At 53.1% G+C, this 18,555-nt stretch overlaps 7 protein-coding genes across 7 annotated transcripts; 3 read left to right on the top strand and 4 right to left on the bottom strand.

Moving 5' to 3' along the window:
• Nucleotides 1-9: 9 nt before the first annotated feature.
• Nucleotides 10-1,447, bottom strand: HD553DRAFT_318631 (uncharacterized protein). The gene is made up of 4 exons (XM_046180904.1): nt 1,184-1,447; nt 954-1,080; nt 727-821; nt 10-616 (listed from the first exon to the last, which is right to left on the bottom strand). The coding sequence occupies exons 1-4, from the start codon at nt 1,390-1,392 to the stop codon at nt 424-426; spliced, it is 624 nt and encodes a 207-aa protein (XP_046033308.1). The 5' UTR covers nt 1,393-1,447; the 3' UTR covers nt 10-423.
• Nucleotides 1,448-2,408: 961 nt separating this feature from the next.
• Nucleotides 2,409-4,057, top strand: HD553DRAFT_133755 (uncharacterized protein). Its single transcript, XM_046176609.1, has 5 exons — nt 2,409-2,827; nt 2,909-3,091; nt 3,167-3,357; nt 3,425-3,630; nt 3,694-4,057. The coding sequence occupies exons 1-5, from the start codon at nt 2,523-2,525 to the stop codon at nt 3,967-3,969; spliced, it is 1,161 nt and encodes a 386-aa protein (XP_046033309.1). The 5' UTR covers nt 2,409-2,522; the 3' UTR covers nt 3,970-4,057.
• Nucleotides 4,058-5,311: 1,254 nt separating this feature from the next.
• On the bottom strand, nt 5,312-7,725 carry HD553DRAFT_318636 (dihydrofolate reductase-like domain-containing protein). Its single transcript, XM_046180905.1, has 7 exons — nt 7,526-7,725; nt 6,802-7,459; nt 6,406-6,738; nt 6,182-6,348; nt 6,040-6,110; nt 5,740-5,979; nt 5,312-5,677 (listed from the first exon to the last, which is right to left on the bottom strand). Exons 2-7 carry the CDS (start codon nt 7,300-7,302, stop codon nt 5,382-5,384), a joined length of 1,608 nt encoding a protein of 535 aa, XP_046033310.1. The 5' UTR covers nt 7,303-7,459; nt 7,526-7,725; the 3' UTR covers nt 5,312-5,381.
• Nucleotides 7,726-7,747: 22 nt separating this feature from the next.
• On the bottom strand, nt 7,748-13,079 carry HD553DRAFT_289109 (uncharacterized protein). Its single transcript, XM_046178314.1, has 5 exons — nt 11,815-13,079; nt 9,852-11,725; nt 9,101-9,785; nt 8,637-9,032; nt 7,748-8,573 (listed from the first exon to the last, which is right to left on the bottom strand). Exons 1-5 carry the CDS (start codon nt 12,708-12,710, stop codon nt 7,895-7,897), a joined length of 4,530 nt encoding a protein of 1,509 aa, XP_046033311.1. The 5' UTR covers nt 12,711-13,079; the 3' UTR covers nt 7,748-7,894.
• Nucleotides 13,080-13,392: 313 nt separating this feature from the next.
• On the top strand, nt 13,393-14,392 carry HD553DRAFT_345603 (uncharacterized protein; the record flags this gene model as incomplete). Its single annotated transcript, XM_046183105.1, has 5 exons — nt 13,393-13,464; nt 13,529-13,595; nt 13,667-13,720; nt 13,800-13,855; nt 13,961-14,392. 5 exons carry the CDS (start codon nt 13,393-13,395, stop codon nt 14,390-14,392), a joined length of 681 nt encoding a protein of 226 aa, XP_046033312.1.
• A 1,492-nt stretch (nt 14,393-15,884) lies between these two features.
• Nucleotides 15,885-16,985, top strand: HD553DRAFT_363176 (uncharacterized protein; the record flags this gene model as incomplete). Its single annotated transcript, XM_046184022.1, has 3 exons — nt 15,885-15,998; nt 16,069-16,374; nt 16,449-16,985. Coding segments are annotated over 3 exons (957 nt in total), but the record flags the coding sequence as incomplete, so codon positions are not given.
• A 55-nt stretch (nt 16,986-17,040) lies between these two features.
• Nucleotides 17,041-18,414, bottom strand: HD553DRAFT_337298 (uncharacterized protein). Its single transcript, XM_046182275.1, has 5 exons — nt 18,213-18,414; nt 17,830-18,137; nt 17,581-17,758; nt 17,460-17,512; nt 17,041-17,388 (listed from the first exon to the last, which is right to left on the bottom strand). The coding sequence occupies exons 1-5, from the start codon at nt 18,280-18,282 to the stop codon at nt 17,131-17,133; spliced, it is 867 nt and encodes a 288-aa protein (XP_046033314.1). The 5' UTR covers nt 18,283-18,414; the 3' UTR covers nt 17,041-17,130.
• Between the last annotated feature and the right edge of the window lie 141 nt (nt 18,415-18,555).

The following is an 18,555-nucleotide window of genomic DNA, read 5'->3' on the forward strand; positions in this document are numbered from 1 at the left end:
GAACGAATATGCATTGTTGTTATCGCCTGGTGATTACGGCAGTAGCTGATCACGGCGGCCGATTGACTGATCAGCCAGCTATCCAGCTATCCAGCTATAAGCTAGCTAGTCCGCTAGTCCATCGAACAGCGGATGGCCAGGCTTGACGGGCCAGTCTGACGGGTAGCAAAGAAGGTTCCTACTAGGGTAAATACACGTTCGAAGCGTAGCGGGATGAAGAGCAGATAGATGTCTGGTGGGGTTGAGAGGTACGCAGCTCGAGCCGCTTGCAGTTGGGTAACGGTGTCGTGATGAAATGTCGATCATACTGTCGAGGCGTAATCTTCCGAGATTGTCCTGATCCAGGTACACATCTACTTCTTCATACTATTGTCCAAGATCGACTTCTTCTCCAGCTCCAATAACCGTTCTCAGCGCTGATACCTACTCGACCCCAGCACCCTCCCACGCATCGGCCTCTTCCTGCCCGACCTCGCTGACCAACACGCTCCTGATCTCCCTGTCCAACAGTGCTCCCAGGGTGACTTCATCCCGTGCGTATGTCCAGACGCCTTGTGCGCCAGAGTCAGTGCTCGTGGCGGTAGTGGGTTGAATGAAAGAGAAACGCATGGGTCCGCTGTCAGGGTGGACGACGTTATGTGTCGAAAACGGAGCGTTTGGAGAACGGAGGACAATTTTCAGCAATTCGGAACACAAGCGGAATATATGACAACAGGGACGACTGACCTGAAGGGACTGCTCAACCAGATCTGCTGGTTAGGAGGTTGCTTGTTGATCACATACGTCCCATGCGGTCCTAACGACAACGTCAACACTCCCGACTATCGTCCATGCGGATCAAACGGACACGCAAGACACAAAGCTGATCATCAGCTCTCGATATCCTTGAGGCGAGTAGTTTTCGATACGAGTGAAAGATATTTGTGGATATAGACCTTTCTGCATGTACTCACGCTGTACTCGCATTCCCACCCGTTGGCCCCCTCTGGGCTGTATTCTTCCACGAGCGCTTCCAGCTGATCGTGTAACATCTCCATGGTTACATTCGAATGTTTCTCATATTCGCTTGCTGACAAGGTCCTGAGGTCGATCGACATTCGAGTCCATCCAGACGAGATGCAGAAACAGGAGAGGAGAAGACTTAGCTAAAGTTTCGCTCACCGCGGAGTGACATCGAGCTTACGTAGTAGAGGGAGAAGGTGCTACACTACCAGGAGCTTCGGCAGCAGGAGCCATGACCGGCTTGATAGGTGCATGAGACCGGGCAGAGGTCGTCCTAAACGTGCGGATGGCAGGAGTGAGCAGGGGAAGTCGGGAAGGTCCAGCAGTGGTCGATCGGGTGACCTTGAGAGGTCGCAAGAGTCGGAGTGCAGTTCGAGCTGAAGATGACATGACTAGCGATGTGTCTGGTGTACTGCTAGAGCTAGCGATTTGTGGTATATCTAGGTATATCTATATGAGAGAGCGATTGATAGATTGAAGGCCAGAGGGCAACCCAACTTGCACCCCGACCGCGCTTTCTTTCGATCGCGTCATTTTGCCTAAGGGCCGGCTCATGTTTGATTTTGTGTCACGAACAACCTCCTCTGGCCTCTGGCTTCCTACTTCTTCCTGCAAACTCGCATACTAGCTATACAAGATCACGACCGATCGACCGATCTAGTTCGGCACAACCGTCAATCTAGCGAGACCTCGAAACACCACACCGGCAGCATCTTGGCTCGGTGGCCCATCTATTGAAGATCACTTCGACCGACCGGATATCTGGAAGAGATCGAGGCGTAACCGTTTTCGAATCGAGATTTCGAAAGAACGGTTTCGGCTAGATCTCTGCTTCGGAATCTCGATCAGCAACTGGATAGAGTTAGTTTATATCTACTAGCCAGCTCGAGATAGTCACACCCCACAAATATCGAACTAGCCACTCATGATGTCTTTAGTCAAACGGATATTCGGCAAAGACGCTCCACCGAGCGCCGATTCGCAATCTCAGTCTTCATCTCAACCTGCTGCCTCTTCCTCGTCCGAGATGAAACCCGTTTCATTTGACAATGACGCCGATTTTATCTCGTTTGACACTGAAGAGGTAATGCCTGGGTTGAGTGTGGAGCCGAGTGCGAGTGGACCGGATCCCACGAAGGGAATCAACATCAAAGGTCGGGCTCCGATGGGAGGAAAGGATCGAGAAGATGAGGAAGACGATATGGACATCGATGGAGGATCTTCCTCGGACGACAACTGGTCTCGAGGTGTGAATTTCAGTTCTGCCAAGAAGAACGGTCAGTGTAGACATTCGATGGTGTCCGCCTTCTTATCCCGACAAACTGAAACCTGTCGAATACCTGCGGCGATAAATAGGCACCACAAACGCCCAAGGTGATGCCATTTCTGCTACACACGTTCTGCCTCCCCTACACAGCTCTTTACCACCGAAACCTCCTGCCGGACCGACCTACACCGGAGGATACGACTCTCCCTTACGTCCAGCTTCCCCGCTCAATATCAGAGGTTCTGGAGAACCGATGCAACTTCCTCCTCCACCTCCGCCTCCTGCTCAGAAATATTTGTCTCACAACCTTAACAATAACCACAACGAAGCCTCGTCCTCATCTTCTGGACAAAAGCGAAATAAGCAAGCCGATAGGCCAGAGAAGGGTAAGGAAAGGAAAGACAACAAGCGAAAGGCAGACGTATTGAGCGAGGATGACGGCGAGTATGATGAATACGGATATAATTCGAAGAATCAGGGTGGAGAATATCTGCCATGGGTGACCGATGTCGAGTGGTTCAACGAAGATATGGGAGGACCGGCGAGCGTCTGGAAGCTGTAAGTTGCCAGTCGGAAGCCTCGCGCTGTTCCATCTCGACCATTCTCGACTAAGTCCCGCTCCGCCTGGTCGATCTACAGGTTCAATCAGGAGAGCAGAGCTGCAGCTCGTTGGCTAGCGCCGACGAAGCATGAGCACCACACGAGGGAGATGCTAGTCGATTTGATTTTGGATACCATCAAGAGAGAGTTTAGGAACGATGCTCCTCAAATGCAGATCGAACCGTTTGGGAGTCATGTCAACGAGTTGTATTTGCCAGGAGGGTGAGCCACAGTATGGGCGCGCTCGAACTTGCGAAAGGGGGATGGCTGACAGCGGGTACCTTGGTTTCAAACCAGGGACATCGATATCGTGATTGTCAAGGAGACCGTACCTGGCAGGCTGGTCAGAGGTATCACAGCCATGTTTAAACGGATCATCTCAGCTCTACGAGTCAACCGAATCATCCCTGGCGGACCGTGGAACGAAGCCGGCATACAGATGATCACCCAGGCCAAATGCCCCATCATCAAGCTGAAGACGCTTCAAGGTACGTTGTCCGCGGGCAGGAACACACGGATGACCAAGCCCTTACACCGAGACTTTGCGGTTGCCAGGAAACATCTCGGTCGATATCTCCGTCTATGACGATGGCGGAATCAGAGCGTCACGGATTGTCGGAGGTTATTTGAAGCAATATCCTGTCGCTCGTGACCTGGTGCTTTTAGTCAAGGCTTACATGAGGAAATACAAGCTCAACGAGGTGTTCTTGGGAGGTCTGGGGAGTTATTCGACCTTTTGTTTGGTCATCAGCTTCCTTCAAGTGAGAATATTCCATTTCCTTCTTCGGTCTTCGAGACGTTCGCTAATCTCTCCGCACCGGTAGAATCATGAGGCGATTCAAGCCAAGGAGATCGATCCGTTGCGAAACCTCGGTGTTTTATTCCAGGAGTTTTTCGAGCGCTACAGTACTTTCGAATGGGACAGGTACGGTATCTCCTTGAGGGACGGAGGAAGGCTGTTCCGTAAGGATGCGAAGGGATGGATCTACGGTTATCAGGATCCCAGAAACATCGCAATCGAAGACCCGCAAGATTCGTGTAAGCCATTCTTGCTCCTGTTGCCCGAGTTCAGCTGGGCTGACAAGCCGATCATACGATAGCCAATAACATCTCCAAGGGTTCTACCGACATCGGGAGAATCTTTGCGTGCTGGTCCCGAGCTGTCACTATCTTAGATCACAATATCGAGTCGCAGAAAGGGAAATGGCAGACATACAAATCGGCGGACAAGCCGCGATTGTGGTTGAACAAAGAGGGTGAATGGGATTCGACCAAGATGAGCATGTTGAAGGATATGGTCGGATTCAGCGTCGAGGTGAGAGATGGTCCTAGCCAGACGGACGTGCTTGCCACTCCAGCTGATTACAGGCCATATGACCTATTACAGACCCTTGATCATCGACGAGGATTGAACGACCTCTACTGGAGCGGAGAGCTGCAACATATCCTGAGGCTGCCTCCTCCGGGTGCGTCAAAGGCTCCCGCACGACGCCAAGCTTCGCACATCGACGGCGCATCTCGCAAGCGTAGCGATCGAGCCGTGGAATCGCCTCCAAGAACCCATGCTTCCAGGACTCAAGACAAGGTGAGATCCGGTCGTCGACTTGGTCTTGCGACTGCCTGACCTGACCTCAATCTCTTGCTAACAGTATGTTGCCATCCACATGAACGCTGATCCCCATGAACAGCATGTGACCGACAACTCGGACGATGAGATGCAGTATTTCGATCAATTGGCGAACAAGGGCAAGGAAAAGGTTCCGCCCACCTTGACGAGGACCGAGAGGAAGCAGAAAAGGAGGGAGGAGCGTCAACAAGCCAAAGAGGCGAAAAAGTTAGCTCGTCGTCACGCTCGTGGTTCGAAAGAGGCAGAAATGGGTTTAGACGATGAAGAGGACGGGGGGATTCACCGACCCATCGAGGTCGATGATGACAGTGACGAGGACTCGATCGAGATCGTTGACAACCCTGGTCCTAGTAATGCGGCGCAAACCGTGCACTACCAGGACACGTTGCCGACGGACCGAGCGTCTCGAGGTACGAAGCGTTCCAAGAAGGATCAAGAGGATGGCGAAATCGTGACTGGAAGAACGAGCCACGAAGATCGCAAGAAGTACTGGGCAGCCAAAGGTCCAAAGGAACCGGCTAGTCCACCAGCGAAGCGTGAGAAAGTGTCCAGAAAACCTCAGAAAGGCGAACATCATCGAGATGAACAGCGCCACATCGAGCAGTACGAAGACAAGGAGGAGGACTTTTCCAACTTGCACGCTTCCGCCGGCGATGCTATCGAGCAGAATGCCGATTTCGTTAGCTTCTTTTAGATCGATAACCCTTACCGTTCGAGCGTTAGACCGTTCAATATATCGCTGAGCAGTAGTCCAGCAAGATCTAGCCGACAGACGTCGTTGTAATATATACGGCGGGTCTCCATCCTAAGCGAATGTCATCTATAATAGCGCTTACAAAATGAAGAGAAGGTGCATAGTCTGATCCAAAATGGGGAGGCGCCCGATCAGGGCTGGAAAACGAGAACGCTATCCTGACCAAACCTCTCGGCGTAGATCCCCTTAAAAGTTGATTTGATAGCTTGAAGACCTTTTCCTGCGCCGTAAGCGACACCCTCGTCGCCGATGTTTGATGGGGCGACCGTGACTATTACGCAATCGGCCAGAGGACGCTGCTGCCCTGTTTCATCGTTGCAAGTCGTAACTAGGAATTGGTCGATGATGGAAGCTCCACCTTCGACCATGACAGAGCGAACGTTGAGAGAACGGAGAAGGGTAGGAAGCAAGCTCAAATCCATGCGACCTGTACGCGATTCCGCATTCAGCAATCCGACATCGAGCGCAAAATGTGTTTCGGGGACTGACCTCCAGGCATATCATGTTCAATGATTCTAGCCCCCGCTTGCTCTAATGCCGCTTTCCTCTTCCTGATATCCTGGTCCCAATCCTGAATCTTCTGACAAAGGAGCCACGGGTTCTTGGCATGCGGAGTCGTCTCGTCATGGAGCGCTTGCAACATGCGTGCTGTCGGAGAGAGTCGAAGCTGAGGATCCAGCACGATAGGTTGAGGGGTCTCTGATTGGTAAGCTTGGGGCAACAAGCGGACTGTTGGGAAGGTATCAGTCACGGCATCAAATGACACGGACGTGCCCATATGATACTTGCCGTTCAGTCGCGGATCGTCGTTAGCTGCGGTACCGATGCCAATCATGATAGCATCGTGCATCGAACGCATCCTGTCAGATCGATTAAGGTGGATCCGTCAGCTAGAGGTTCAGCACTATATGTCAAGGCTGCCGGCACGGACCAATGCGTCATGAGCATGCTCTCCTTTCCGCTGAGCGCGACCTGCTTTCCCCCTGGACCTGCTATCTTTCCGTCCGCAGACTGAGCAAACGTCAACGTAATGTGAGGCTCGATCCTGGATTCTCGCTCGGGGATGAACCTCGATAAGAACCACGGGGCTCTGTTCTGCTTTTCTCGCAATGCCAAAATTAGATTTGATATTTGGCATAGTACAAGTTAGCTTACTGGCTGTACAGGCGCTTCGTTCTGGTCAGATTGCGAGTTTGAGTTGATAATCGATCTCGGAGCTAAGAGCTCAAAGTATCGTCGAGGCTGTAAAGCCGGTATCACCGCAGCAGTGACAGTCAAAAGGGAAAGCCTAGTCCATGTCAACCATGCAGGAGCATGCAGAACGTCCACGGGAGTGAGTTTGCGGGTGAGAAGCGGGTAAAGATCTCTGTAGGCAAAGACCAGCCAGGCGAGAAAGAGAATGAGGTGAAGGTGGAGGGAAATGATCTTCCTGATTGACGATCCCGCTTTAAGACCAAGGAGAATAGCGCACAGGACGAGGTTGTACGCCTACATACAACTACAATCAGCTTCTTACATGGATGTTTATGGATGTTCTGCTCGGCAACTCACATAGAAGACGGTCGTGCCAAACTCGATCCATTCTTGCGTGACAAAGTCAAATTTGGCCTTTCTGTTCTTGCGGTGCTTCTTGCCTCCCTTCTTTCGAAGAGCTTCGAAGATGTCGGTCCCGCTCTCATCGAAACCCTTGTTCTGGTTTTCCCCCGGATGGCCATGCAAAGCTGGAGCGTGAGCAACTACAGTGGCGTAGATGCTCAGGGCCAACAGAGTCATGACGAGTAAGAGCCTGAAGAAATCGAACGTCCAAGCCACCACTCCGACGTCCCGGACACGCTTCATAAAGTCCTTGGCCAAGCCTTCTGAAGGCATGTAGGTCTTGGGAGCAGGAGGAGCTTCGGGTTCCTCGTCATCCTCGACCGGCACCGCTTCGTATCCACGCATGTTGGAGATCTTCTGAGAGACAAAACGGTATGTTTGGGGTCCGAAGCATTGGACGAGCAGGACAAGAAGGGAGATCCCGGCGAAGATGGGAAGGAGGAAGAGGCAGTCCATCTTGCCGATTTTCGTGCGTGGGCTACGGGAAACAGGTGTTTCTTCAGCAATTCGGCCGCCCTGCACGTCTAGGAGCAGCCATTCTTACATGACTGGAGCTTTGCCATGATTGTGAGGAGGATGAGTTCCGTTGAAGAAAGAATCTCCCCAAATACCGCTATGGAAGATAGCCTCATCAGTAAACGGACCAATTCATCGTGTTCGCGATCAATTGAGAACGTACTCGGATGTGGCAGGTTCTGGGACCCATCCTGCGGCCATAAAGGCTTGGGATGCCATTATTAAGACTAGCTTGTGAGAGGTCGACAGAGTGCTCGAACGTTGGACACCTCTACAGTCCTCGACGAGTAAAGACGATGTCAGAAAGGGAAGAGTCCAACTTTTAATCGCTAGTCCCGAGACGGGGATCTATGACGATTGAGGCTGAGAAGCGATTACGTAAGTCGTTTTGATCGTGTGACCGTTTGGTACGGAAGATACCTTTGTACAACTATCATTGCCCTATCTTAGGGTCATTCGATACAACTTTCTTCCATTGGTACGTAGCTTCATCTATGCGATTCTATACATACATTTTTGTCGAGTCGTTCGCTCACGCACGGCGATCAGCGAGAGGCCCTGCAGGAGGACCCGGGACGAACCCGAACGGTTTGGCAAAGGGGTTCAGACTGGCTGGCATAGGTGAAGATGTTTGGGCAGGCGGCATCGGCGTCGGCGCTGTTATTGGTGTTGATCTGGCCGGCCCTGTAGGTGCTGACTTTTTAGGTATTGTTGCTTGTTGGGGTTTCTGTGGTTTGGGTGCTTTGGGTGGTCTAGGATGAGCGGGCTCGCCGGGTTGGCCTTTCTTTTCAGAAGGAGCGGTATCCGCTTGAGAATTTGCATTGCCCTTCTTCTTGTGCTTCGGTCGACTGGCACCCTGGCCGGCACCAGGTCCAGGTCTATCTCCAGCAGCCGGGCCAGGTGCTGAGGGCTTGCGCTTCCCTTGTTTGCCATTCGTCTTTGCGGCTTCAGCAGCAACTCTAGCTTCCTCGGCAGCCCACCAGCGCTGGAACTCGAGCTCGGCTACTTTGGCTTGTTCGTCCTTGCGTTCTTGCTCCTGGATTTCAAGCAAGCTCTTGGGCGCCATCTTGAGCTCATTACGTTGAGCTTGAGCGTCGCGTTCATGTTGCTGAATGTCGAGCAATGACATGGCGGCAGACGGGCCAGGTGAGGTTGCCAGTGTTGGGGGTGGAGGCGAAAAGTAGGTGACTGGCGTGATCCAGGCGGGCTCGCTGTAAGTCGAAATATTGGTAAGCCTAAGCGCAAGCTCTACTTCAGTACGACACCGCACTCACGAGGATTTTCTCGAGACCGTTGGTTGCCTGGTCGGCACAATCACGTCATTCTTCGAAGGTCCAGCTTGTGACGGATTCTTGGGTGCACTCGGTCGAGTAGGGGTCGAGCCTAGAGTAGGGAAAGCCGAGGCTGAAGCGGAAGCAGCAGGCGAGCCCGTCGCCGGGACCGTGTTTCGCCACGATCCCGCCCGGTCTGTTCGGACGCTTCCGGGCGTCATAGGTTGTACAGGCGAGATCCCTGGAGGACCCGCAGAAGAAACGGTGCTTCCCGCCATGGACGGGGTACGTCGAGCGGAAGGTGGGAGATACTTTCCAGGTGTAGCCGTAGGAGGGGTGGAAGGTCCGAGTTTCGGCGACTTGGTCTCGGCCTCTGCCATAATACTGCGCAGATCCATCCTGCGAGGTGCAAAAAGGCAAGTGCGAATTAGCGAGCGCAACTTGAGAGTATCCGGAGCCCGACCCACTTTTTCGTTGCTTCCACTCCAGACGACCGCCAAGGAGTACCTCTCGGCCCGTCTGTAGAGGCAGCTGAGACCTGCTTCGAGGGTGTTGACCCACGTGGCGGGCTGAGTACCGAATCGGGCAAAGCCAAGTCGTCTTCCATTTCGAAGACATCCTCTGGATCAAGATTGTCGGCAGGGACGTCAAACAACGAGAGTTTCTCTTTCCCCTTTCCTTTGGCCTTCTTCGAAGGCGCAGGCGGTGTAGCATAAATTCTTGGCGATCGGGGCTTCCAGACGCGAGGGGGTCGAGCCTTCAGTTGTGGGATGTCCTGATTTGCCAACCATTCGGCTTCCCGCTGCACGGCCATATCTTCCAGGATGCCACTTCGAGACACCGGCAACTTCGAACCTTGCCTGTCCTGGATGAACGAAGACAAGTCATTAAGCATCCTTGTATCCATGTCGTCCAGAAAACCGTTCTCCAGCATGGTTTCCAGGTTGCAAGCGATGTACAGAAAAATGCTTCGCTTGAGGTCCATCGCATTGTGAAAAGCTGCTTCGGAAGCCAGCGAGGCGGCATTGTTGGTAGCGACATGGCGACGGATGACTTGAGAAAGGACTAGGACGAGTCGATCTAGGAGCAAGAAATTAGATACCGCCAGCGTCTCAAAGACAAAGTCTAGCAGCCCGTCGAGGGTATCTTGGTCTGTATAAACGCGCACTGCTTCAGCTCATGGGTAATATATGGACTCTTATCAGCGAGAGTACTCACGACCATAGTCAATCAACTGCTCCGTCCCCTCGTGTAGGTACCGCATGACCAAGTTGAACGAGCGGAATCGCAGATGAGTCATGTCGACCACAACATGCCCGTGCCCATCTTGATCTCGTCGACCCTCCGTCCATACCGTGTCCGCGTACATGGCATCAAACGTCGGACACCTGGCCCGCAGGAGGATCGAGCTGACTACAATGTCCCGATCGCTGAGGCGCAAGATGGTATCGCATTCGCCTGCCGCCCGCTTAGATGGGTCCTGAGAATCCCTGTAGAACGCCTTCCACGTGCTACCCAGACTCTGAGGGACGGCGACCTTGCCCGTCGATGCCAACGGTCCACGCAGCTTGTCCAGTTCGAGTGTCTCTGACCATTGGATTAACTCCCGCTTGATCCTGTTGACGTCTGGTCGGAACTCTGGCATTTTCGACTGAACCCTAGACAAGACCCGGCTATCCCAAATGGCGGCCAAATCATCCGAGTAGATGTATTGCAAAAGCAAGGTGAGGGTGATGAAATGCATATCTTGGAGATGTAATTCGCATTCTCCCGTTTCGCCGACCTCGAACCGCATGTAGTTTTGGAGTGCCGTCGGTACGGCCTCCTTCTTCAAGATCGAAGCGAGCTTGGCCACCCGGTGCGAAAGAATCATCCTATGTACGGGTACCCTCCGACCGCTAGCGACCAGCCACAAATCTGTCCCCAGGGTCGCCCTCTCGTGTGAAGTCTGCCATTGCGCATCGATGATAGCTATCCGCATGGCCACCTCGATATCTTGCAAGACGGCCGAATCCCCATCATCCTCATCCTCATGATCCTGACGATAGACCTTCTCCGCCTTGCCGAACGGTGATTGAACCACCCGTCTCATGTGGGGCAAGAGGTTCAAGAGGTCTTCGCTCAGCGTCGGACCGGTGACCTCGACCTCGCCCGGAGTCGCGTCACTCCTGATCGCAGCAAAGCTCCCTACTTCGTTACAAGCGACCTTGATGATCCGCTGTAACCTCGGCAATCTGTTGACCTTGACTTGTTTTCCCTGTCTCTGCCGCACGAACACGTGACCCGAGTGCGTACACAGAATGATGGTAGAATCGGACCCGAGCGCGACGTCCTTGACAGCAGTGAACCGTTTCCTTAGTGCCCATGCCATCTGTGGCTTGACGGTATACGTCTTGATGTCGGGAATGTCGACCGGGTTAGGCAGGTTGAAGGTAAAGACGTCTCCCAGGGAAGAGACGGCGGCAACCGTGTTTCCGCATGACGTGATCTTGTCGATGTTCGGTTTCGCCACAAACTGTGGGGGCCGGTAGACCGAGAAATCGGAAGGAAACCTCTGTGTCGGGAAACTGATCTTGATCACAGCGTCGTGATGGAGTACCAGCACCTCTTTCGTTTCGATCAAACAGGCCGTCGCGTAATCCGTCATGGCCATGTCGATGACCGACTGACTTATCCCGGTAACCTTTCTGGGCTGGACCTGGACCGGATTCGTCGCCTTGTCATAACCCAGATGCCCGCTGTTCGTCCCCCATGTCCAGATAGAATCATTCGTCCAGCAAGCGCTGCTCAGCCTGCTCGCCGCGACCCCGACGACAAACTCCTTCTTCAAAGGCCCAATGACCCGCTTCGGCTGGACCTGCACCTGGACATCTTCGCTGGCGTTCGTGTTGAACGCCTTGTGCACCGTCTCAGTGGTCGCCTCGATCACGTAACCTAGTTGTGAGAACCGGTTCTGTCCCCAGGACATGATATAACCTCCCGAGGTCACCGCCAGCGTATGATCCTGTCCCAAGGCGATCGAGACGATATCCAAGTGCGCAAGGTCTTGTTGAGGCAAGAGCGCGTATTGCGAGTGCGTTGATTTGCCCAACCTGGCGAGACGGGTTTCAAACGACTCGGCCACCGTCAGTATTCCGCTCATCGGGCGACGCAAACTTGAATTCGACCGCTATCGACTCACCTGCCATTCGACCCAAACCCCGCTAAACTCAAATTCCCTCGCTTCTCGCTGCTCAACACTCCCGTATGAAACTTGGACATGACGACATCTTCCACCCCGACCCTATCGAACTTGGTCGACTCGCCATACCCGACCGAACCTGAATCTTTCGATCCGGCTTGTTCCGAAACCTGCTCATCCGGTGTTGACGGGGTAACATGAGCGTGATTGGACGACGAACTTGTAGATGCCTCGGCCGACCGAGCCTGCACCTGGTTCAACAGGTTGACCCGTTCCGGCAAGGCCCTGTCCGTAGCATCCCCCGAACCCAACGTGTAATTCCGGTTACTTCCCCAAGTATAGAGATCCGTCCCCTTGGCTCCATCCACCGGATTGGTCCCCTCACAAGTAGAGTTGAAAACGTCAAACGCCGTGAACCCTTCGAAATCCTTGAGACCTAGGTCGATCTCGTTCCTCCCCATCAACTCCCTCGCAGCCCGGAGGTTGCCTACCCAGAGGGCCCGGTGTAGTGCCGTCCATCCTGATTCGCTATCCTGGATGTTGATCTGGATGAGAGGATGGTGCAAGAGGATAGAGAGGTAGTCGTATGATCTCGGATCCCCGATGGTACTGCAGATCAGGTGCAAGACCGTCCGACCTAGAGAATCCCTGACGTTCGGGTCAGGACGTTTAGGAGCATTGTTCAATTGGTTCAAGGTCCAACTCCTTGGCCCGCTAGCTGATCCAGGTCGGAGACTTCCCGAGCCGTACGACCTGTCCTTGTCCTTATCTTTCTCCTTGCCACTCCCATTCCCGCTACCAGGCCCGGTCTCGAAGACTTCGGTCCCATCGAGGTATTTCTTGAAAGCCGTGATATTCCTCTGAAGGTAATACACGTGCAGGTTCGTGCTGCTCATTGCAGGCGGAGAGAAGGGTGTGCAGCCGAGACGTGTTCCCAGTTCAGCGAAGTGAACAAGGGGGGGAACACGTGTTGGCCGGGTTGAAGGGTTGTAGAGCAGCTAGACGAGCTCTTTCCTAGGTGTTTCGACTTGCTTTTTTGTGCTCTGACTGTGCTGAGCTAGGTATGGGCAAGAGTGTAGAGATTGTAGGTCGAAAAGTTTGTGGCGAGTTGTACTCTGCAAAGTTGATGCGGTTTGATAACGTCAAAAGTGGAGGCGAGGCGACAAGAGCGGTATGTCGATAGAGATCGAGGTCGAGAACGTGGGTCTACTTTTCGCGACGGGGTATAAGCTATTGGATTTTGCCTGGAGCTGATGTGCTCTGGTGGTGAATCGACTTCTGCCGGTGTGTATGTGGTGGCCCACCATGTCATAGCTCGTAAACTTGCATGCACTTCTGATGTGCCAGGGTGGATGCTCAGTGAACGTTCGATCGATTGAAACCGGTTGTACTACTCGCAATCAATTACGTATCCGCGGATCAGCTCATCACGACAATCCATCCATCGAGATATCAAGAAGCACCCTTCGAAGCTTGCGACAACTTCTTGATCTTACATCGACCTCACAGTCCAAAACAGGTGCACCAGGTATAAAGGCAAGGAATATATTACCGATAGCTGTCACCCGTCAAACAATCATGTCGTTCGCCATCGGTTCATTGCGGCCCAGAGCGGCACTTGCACCCCTACAAAACGCCTCGTGCCAATGCGTGAGTCTGACCTGCCTGCAACTCGCCAAACGCCTTGTGCAAGCTAACACGAGGACAAGCACAGCGACATGCTTCTTCCCGGAGTATAACCGTACGACTGGTACGAACGATTGATGGACTGGGTAAAGGCAGTGAGTCGGGAGAGACGCGGAATTGGGCTGAAGAAGGTGGGCTGATTTGGAGCTGGTTGGATGTGCGGCAGACGAGCTCGTCCAGGTCAACCCCGGTAGGATGAGGCACAGTTTGTTCCCGGAAGGTCATTATCGCCCGGATATTGCTCAAGAGTCGAAAGACGTTCATGTGTGCTGATTAGCAAACGTTGATCGTGTCTATAGGCAAGGCCGTCTACGTACCCTGGAAGCGGAAAAGCGTATTGAAGGCCATGATCGCCGTAAGCTCGAAAACCTTCGCATTCTGTACCTTCAAGACGTCCCGGCTGATCGCACGCATTGATCTGCGTGATCTCTTATTCTTGTCGCTCTTTCGGGCCTACCAGGACAAGAACGCCTCATCATCGCTTCCCACCGCTCCCAATCCTCAAACCACCCAGACGCCCTCGGCCCCTCTCCTCTCCAAATCCGAATGGACGACTACCTCCTCCCTCATCCCTCTCAGCTTTACCCTCCCCGTCCCCGCTTCTTCCTCCACCGAGACACTCTTTGGTTCTATCCATCCGTCGGACCTCGCTCGGTATTTCCAGTTCGAGCTGCAAGCGGAAAACGAGATCCCCGTAGAGTCACTAGACTTTGCTTGGACGGATAAGGAGAAAGAAAAAGGCAGGGTAGAAGCCGGGGAGAGGGTGAGAAAGTTGGGCAGGTATACTTATACGGTCGGTGTCAAGGGGGATCGGAATGGGTCGATGAGGGTGGAGAGGGAGGTGGAGCTCGTACCGCAGGAGGCACCGACGTCAGCAGCAACGACGAGCTAGACCGTTCGTGCATATCAATGCGTGAATGGGAGAGGTGTAGCAATGCAGAGTGACATGTATGTATGCGCATCGCTTTACCGACGAGGATACACAGCATGGAACAGGCGGCCAAGCCATATGCTGCAATGATCGAAGGTCCATGTGGTGTGAATATCCCAATCTTGCGCTCTTAGCAAATGAGCCGTCCAGGCGTCGGAATCAAGGATGGAGGGATGACAAGTCGTATCTGGTCGAGGTGAAGTAGTACCCTGAACCTTGTCCTTTGGAGGATAGCTGAGAACGAGAGCCATCGAGCATGATGGAATTCCAGTCGGTTCAATAAAGTCCGTGGAACCCCGGATGAGCGTGAAAGCTACTCGAAAAAGTCGAGCTTTTCCCAGAATCTCGATCACGATCGTCTGTCTGCATCTGCTTCGCTAAAAACGTCCGTAAGACCGTATCATGACCTCTCGCCGACAATAGGCTTCTCTGTCGGTGTCGCGGGCATAATATGCTGCAGGCCTTGAAGCTTGAATCGGCCTAGAAGAAGGTGCTGCTGCCAGACGAGCGCTTCCGGCGCACCCTGGGTTGTGAAAGGAAAAGTGCTTAGGTCGATACCTGTAGACACCCAATGGCGATTTTTCTGGTAAGCGAGGAGCACATTTCAGCTCGTTGTCCAACTCTTGTCAAACTCGAGAAAAGAGGTGGTTTATTTGCGAATTCGCGGTGTCAATACGAATAATTTGGGTACCCAGTGCGCCAGAGTAGTAGAGGCCAGTCCATCTCTACTACTCCGGCAGCTGGCATTCGGCAGCACAACAGCATCGACGAGAACAACAGCAGCAGCAGTAGTCAAGACGTTGCTGCTCAAGCCGGGCCGACCGAGGGGTGAGTCGCGCCGTTAGATATTGATACTCATCGCAATGTCTGATCACGAAGCTCATTGCTACAGCAACAGCAACAATTACGGCATTCCCGGGCCAGCCAGGCGAGTCCTGTCGGCTAGCGAGCTCAGGGAGCTTGAGTTTGACTGGATGTTGGAGTCGGAGTGGGAGCAGGATTGGATCTCCAATGCCGAGTGACTGTGCTGCGTATGTAATATAAACCGCGTTTCAGACGCGCGAGATGTTTGAGCCCAACGACACGTCCTTTCAATCCTCACCCCAGGACCAAAATCCGGTTTCATCTAGGATGCCATTGAATCGGAAGAATACAAGAGGGGTCTAGCTGAGAGATTAATCTCCAACATAGTATCTATCCTGCGGCTTACACGATAAATCACCATCCCGCTCCGACTTCTCCTTCATCTCCAATCGTGAGATCATCCCAATCCTTTCACCAACTACTCGCCCAACACATCATGCTTCATATCCTCCTACTTTCTGTTCTTATGTCTTCTACCTGTGCACTTCCCCACGGAGGAGGCTCGGTTAACACCCGCGACCACGATGGCGTAAAAGACGGCGTCCAGGAGCGAGGGCTTTTCGGGGACGATGAGAAGCAGAACTGTACTGGACAATCTCAGTTAACGCAAGAGCTTGCCAAGGGAGGACTCTGGGGACAGCCTCGAGATCAAAGGGTTAACTATATCAATAGTCATAACGACGAAGACCAGGACAGCCCCTTCGTGAGCATCATGCTCGGTCACTAATGGAAACATGCGGAGTACAAACTGACACAGCTGTTGCTACTCGCAGTGGACGGCTTATAACAACACCGTCGCATCGATAGAGATCGATCTCTGGCTGTACGAGGACGGCAAAGGTATCAATACTTCTAGCTGTGCGCCGGAAGAGATACCCGCAGATCAAACCTTGTTGATCGGACACGATCTCAACGATCTTGATCCCCGACGGACGTTCAAGAAAGTCTACCTGGATCCGATCATGTCGATACTCAACGAGACTACTAGCCGACCGAAGCCGCAAGGACAACATGGGTGGAACGGTATATTCACTGACAAGGGAGCACCAGGGGAGACTTTGTTGTTGACCATCGACCTGGTAAGCAGCGCTTCTTCTCTTTATCCAGCTAATCTATCACGCAGTCCGCTAACACGCCACCTTTTATATCGCAGAAAGAGAATACCGACAAGATATGGGAGGCGCTCGTTAAAGAATTCCAACCGCTATTTGATGCCGGTTTGTTGACTTCGTTCAGACGGAAAGAAGGCGCCACCGACCTGACCGACGGATACGTCGATATCAAACCCTTGACGGTCATCGGGACTGGCAATACGCCTTACGGCAAAGTCATCCCCATGAATCCGCGTTTCATCTTCAAGGATGGACCCCTGATGAGCATCGACGAGCCAATCCCGAACATAACCAATTCTGTTTGGAATGGGAACTCGGACGATACGACCCCGATCTATTGGCACAACTCTATCTCGCCGACCGCATCGGATTCGATTGACAAGGTCTTGACGCTCGGGCTGACGGAAAGCTTGAAGACAGGTTACAGGACCGCAGCGAGGCTCGCCCACGACATGGGTATCCAGACCAGATGGTGGGGTATCGGAACGGCCCAGTTGTTCGATGCCGCACTCCACTATCAGAAGGAGATCGGGGGTGACTGGTTGAACGCCGATGATTTGGCTGAGGCTGTTAATTTCGAAAAAGACAGGCAGCGGGAGGCCTCTACCGAGTGTTTGTCGACCACGCAGGACTCGGATTGATGTTGATGTATATGTATTCGCAGTAGTCATCCCTAAATGTACAACCAGATGGCATGGAGCCCTTACTGTCCAAGCCTCTCCCTCATCGTCCCATCCAGCCACCGTCAACGACAAGCGTCTCCCCGCTAACATAGTCGCTCGCCCGACTAGCAAGGAAGACCACGGCTCCCTCAAAGTCGCTGGGCGCACCCCATCGTTGAGCCGGGATGCGCTCCATGATCTGTCTTGATCGGGTAGGGTTCGCGATCAGAGCCTCGTTCATATCGGTAGCGATGTAACCGGGAGCGATGCCGGTGACGTTGATCCCCTTGGACGCCCACTCGTTGGACAAGGCCTTGATCTACCATGATATCAGAAAAAAAATGGTTAGCGAATTGACGGTCGAAACTTGGTCTCGAGAGATGGACTTACGATTCCGCAAACACCGTGTTTGGCAGCAGCGTATGCAGGTACCGTCAAACCACCTGCCATCATGCATCATTGACTGTCAGCCCTGCAGCTCCAGCCTAAACCTATCTTCCTCTTCACTGACCCTGGTAGCTAACCAGACTGGCGACGTTGATGATCTTCCCCCTGCCTCGTCCACCGTAATCCGCCGAACTGGCTTGGGAAGGTACTTCCTCACCCGAGACACCGCCTCGGGTGGTGAGCATGTGTTTGCCAAAGTCTCGAGAGATCGTGAAAACCGTCGAGAGGTTGACTTGAAGGACCTATGTAGGGCCAAAATGGAGATCAATCAATATTGCGGAAATAAGAGGGTGTAAAGAGCGGGATCTCTCACCTCTTCCCAATCCTCGTCCGGGAAGTTCTCCGCCGGCGTCCGTCGCTGAATACCACCACAGTTGACGACGATGTCTACGACCAAGCCCATCCCGCCCTCTCCCTCGCTTCCGGTGACCTTCTTGCACAGTCCTTTGACCTGCGCCTTGTCGGCGAGGTCGCACTCGACGATGTGGACTTTACGACCGAGCGCGGTGACTTTATCGCGGGTCTCGTAGTTGGGAGTGGAAGTGGCTCGCTGGACGAGGATGATGTCGGCTCCGGCCTGAGCCAGGGCCAGGACCATAGTCTGACCGATTCCTCGGGTGCCTAGAGATAGCAGACATGACAGATCAGGCTTTACTCGCAGCGTGATATGATCAGGAGATGAAGCCCGCAACTCACCCCCGGTAACCAGGGCCATCTTGCTTTGCAGGCCAAAGAGCGAGGATATATAATCGTTTCCAGAAGACATTTGTGCGGTGTTACTTCTGCCGATCAAAGACTATGTGACTGATTTCTGGCTCGTGCAGGACGATGGAAACGCAAAGATTACGCTGAGAGATCAGAGTTCTCTTTTATTATATATCATCAACCGTCGTCTGCTATTGCTAAATAGCAAGTGCTGCTCTGCTCTAGAGGTTCCGTGGTTAACCGCTCCGGTCCGAACTTCCCGAGATCAACGTGACAAGCGCAAACGCGCTTCCTGTTGCTTCGAACGGATGATAACTTTGCTTCTCGTCATCAA

The sequence above is a fragment of the Filobasidium floriforme genome (assembly GCF_021052385.1).
Source record: "Filobasidium floriforme strain CBS 6241 chromosome Unknown HD553scaffold_25, whole genome shotgun sequence".
Lineage (NCBI taxonomy): Eukaryota > Fungi > Basidiomycota > Tremellomycetes > Filobasidiales > Filobasidiaceae > Filobasidium > Filobasidium floriforme.

Coding starts and splice junctions, on each gene's coding strand:
- HD553DRAFT_318636 (XM_046180905.1), bottom strand. CDS start 7,302: ATGGACTGCCTCTTCCTCCTTCCCATCTTCGCCGGGATCTCCCTTCTT. Junction 5,980..6,039: donor CGACGATCCGCGACTGAACG/GCAAGTATCATA, acceptor CCTTCCCAACAG/TCCGCTTGTTGCCCCAAGCT. Junction 5,678..5,739: donor TGAACATGATATGCCTGGAG/GTCAGTCCCCGA, acceptor AATCGCGTACAG/GTCGCATGGATTTGAGCTTG.
- HD553DRAFT_133755 (XM_046176609.1), top strand. CDS start 2,523: ATGCAACTTCCTCCTCCACCTCCGCCTCCTGCTCAGAAATATTTGTCT. Junction 2,828..2,908: donor CCGGCGAGCGTCTGGAAGCT/GTAAGTTGCCAG, acceptor GTCGATCTACAG/GTTCAATCAGGAGAGCAGAG. Junction 3,092..3,166: donor GAGTTGTATTTGCCAGGAGG/GTGAGCCACAGT, acceptor GTTTCAAACCAG/GGACATCGATATCGTGATTG.
- HD553DRAFT_289109 (XM_046178314.1), bottom strand. CDS start 12,710: ATGAGCAGCACGAACCTGCACGTGTATTACCTTCAGAGGAATATCACG. Junction 9,786..9,851: donor GCAGTTGATTGACTATGGTC/GTGAGTACTCTC, acceptor GCGTTTATACAG/ACCAAGATACCCTCGACGGG. Junction 9,033..9,100: donor GGAGTGGAAGCAACGAAAAA/GTGGGTCGGGCT, acceptor TGCACCTCGCAG/GATGGATCTGCGCAGTATTA.
- HD553DRAFT_318631 (XM_046180904.1), bottom strand. CDS start 1,392: ATGTCATCTTCAGCTCGAACTGCACTCCGACTCTTGCGACCTCTCAAG. Junction 1,081..1,183: donor GCACCTTCTCCCTCTACTAC/GTAAGCTCGATG, acceptor GATCGACCTCAG/GACCTTGTCAGCAAGCGAAT. Junction 822..953: donor GGTGGGAATGCGAGTACAGC/GTGAGTACATGC, acceptor CATGGACGATAG/TCGGGAGTGTTGACGTTGTC.
- HD553DRAFT_337298 (XM_046182275.1), bottom strand. CDS start 18,282: ATGTCTTCTGGAAACGATTATATATCCTCGCTCTTTGGCCTGCAAAGC. Junction 17,759..17,829: donor CGGACGAGGATTGGGAAGAG/GTGAGAGATCCC, acceptor GGCCCTACATAG/GTCCTTCAAGTCAACCTCTC. Junction 17,389..17,459: donor AACACGGTGTTTGCGGAATC/GTAAGTCCATCT, acceptor ATATCATGGTAG/ATCAAGGCCTTGTCCAACGA.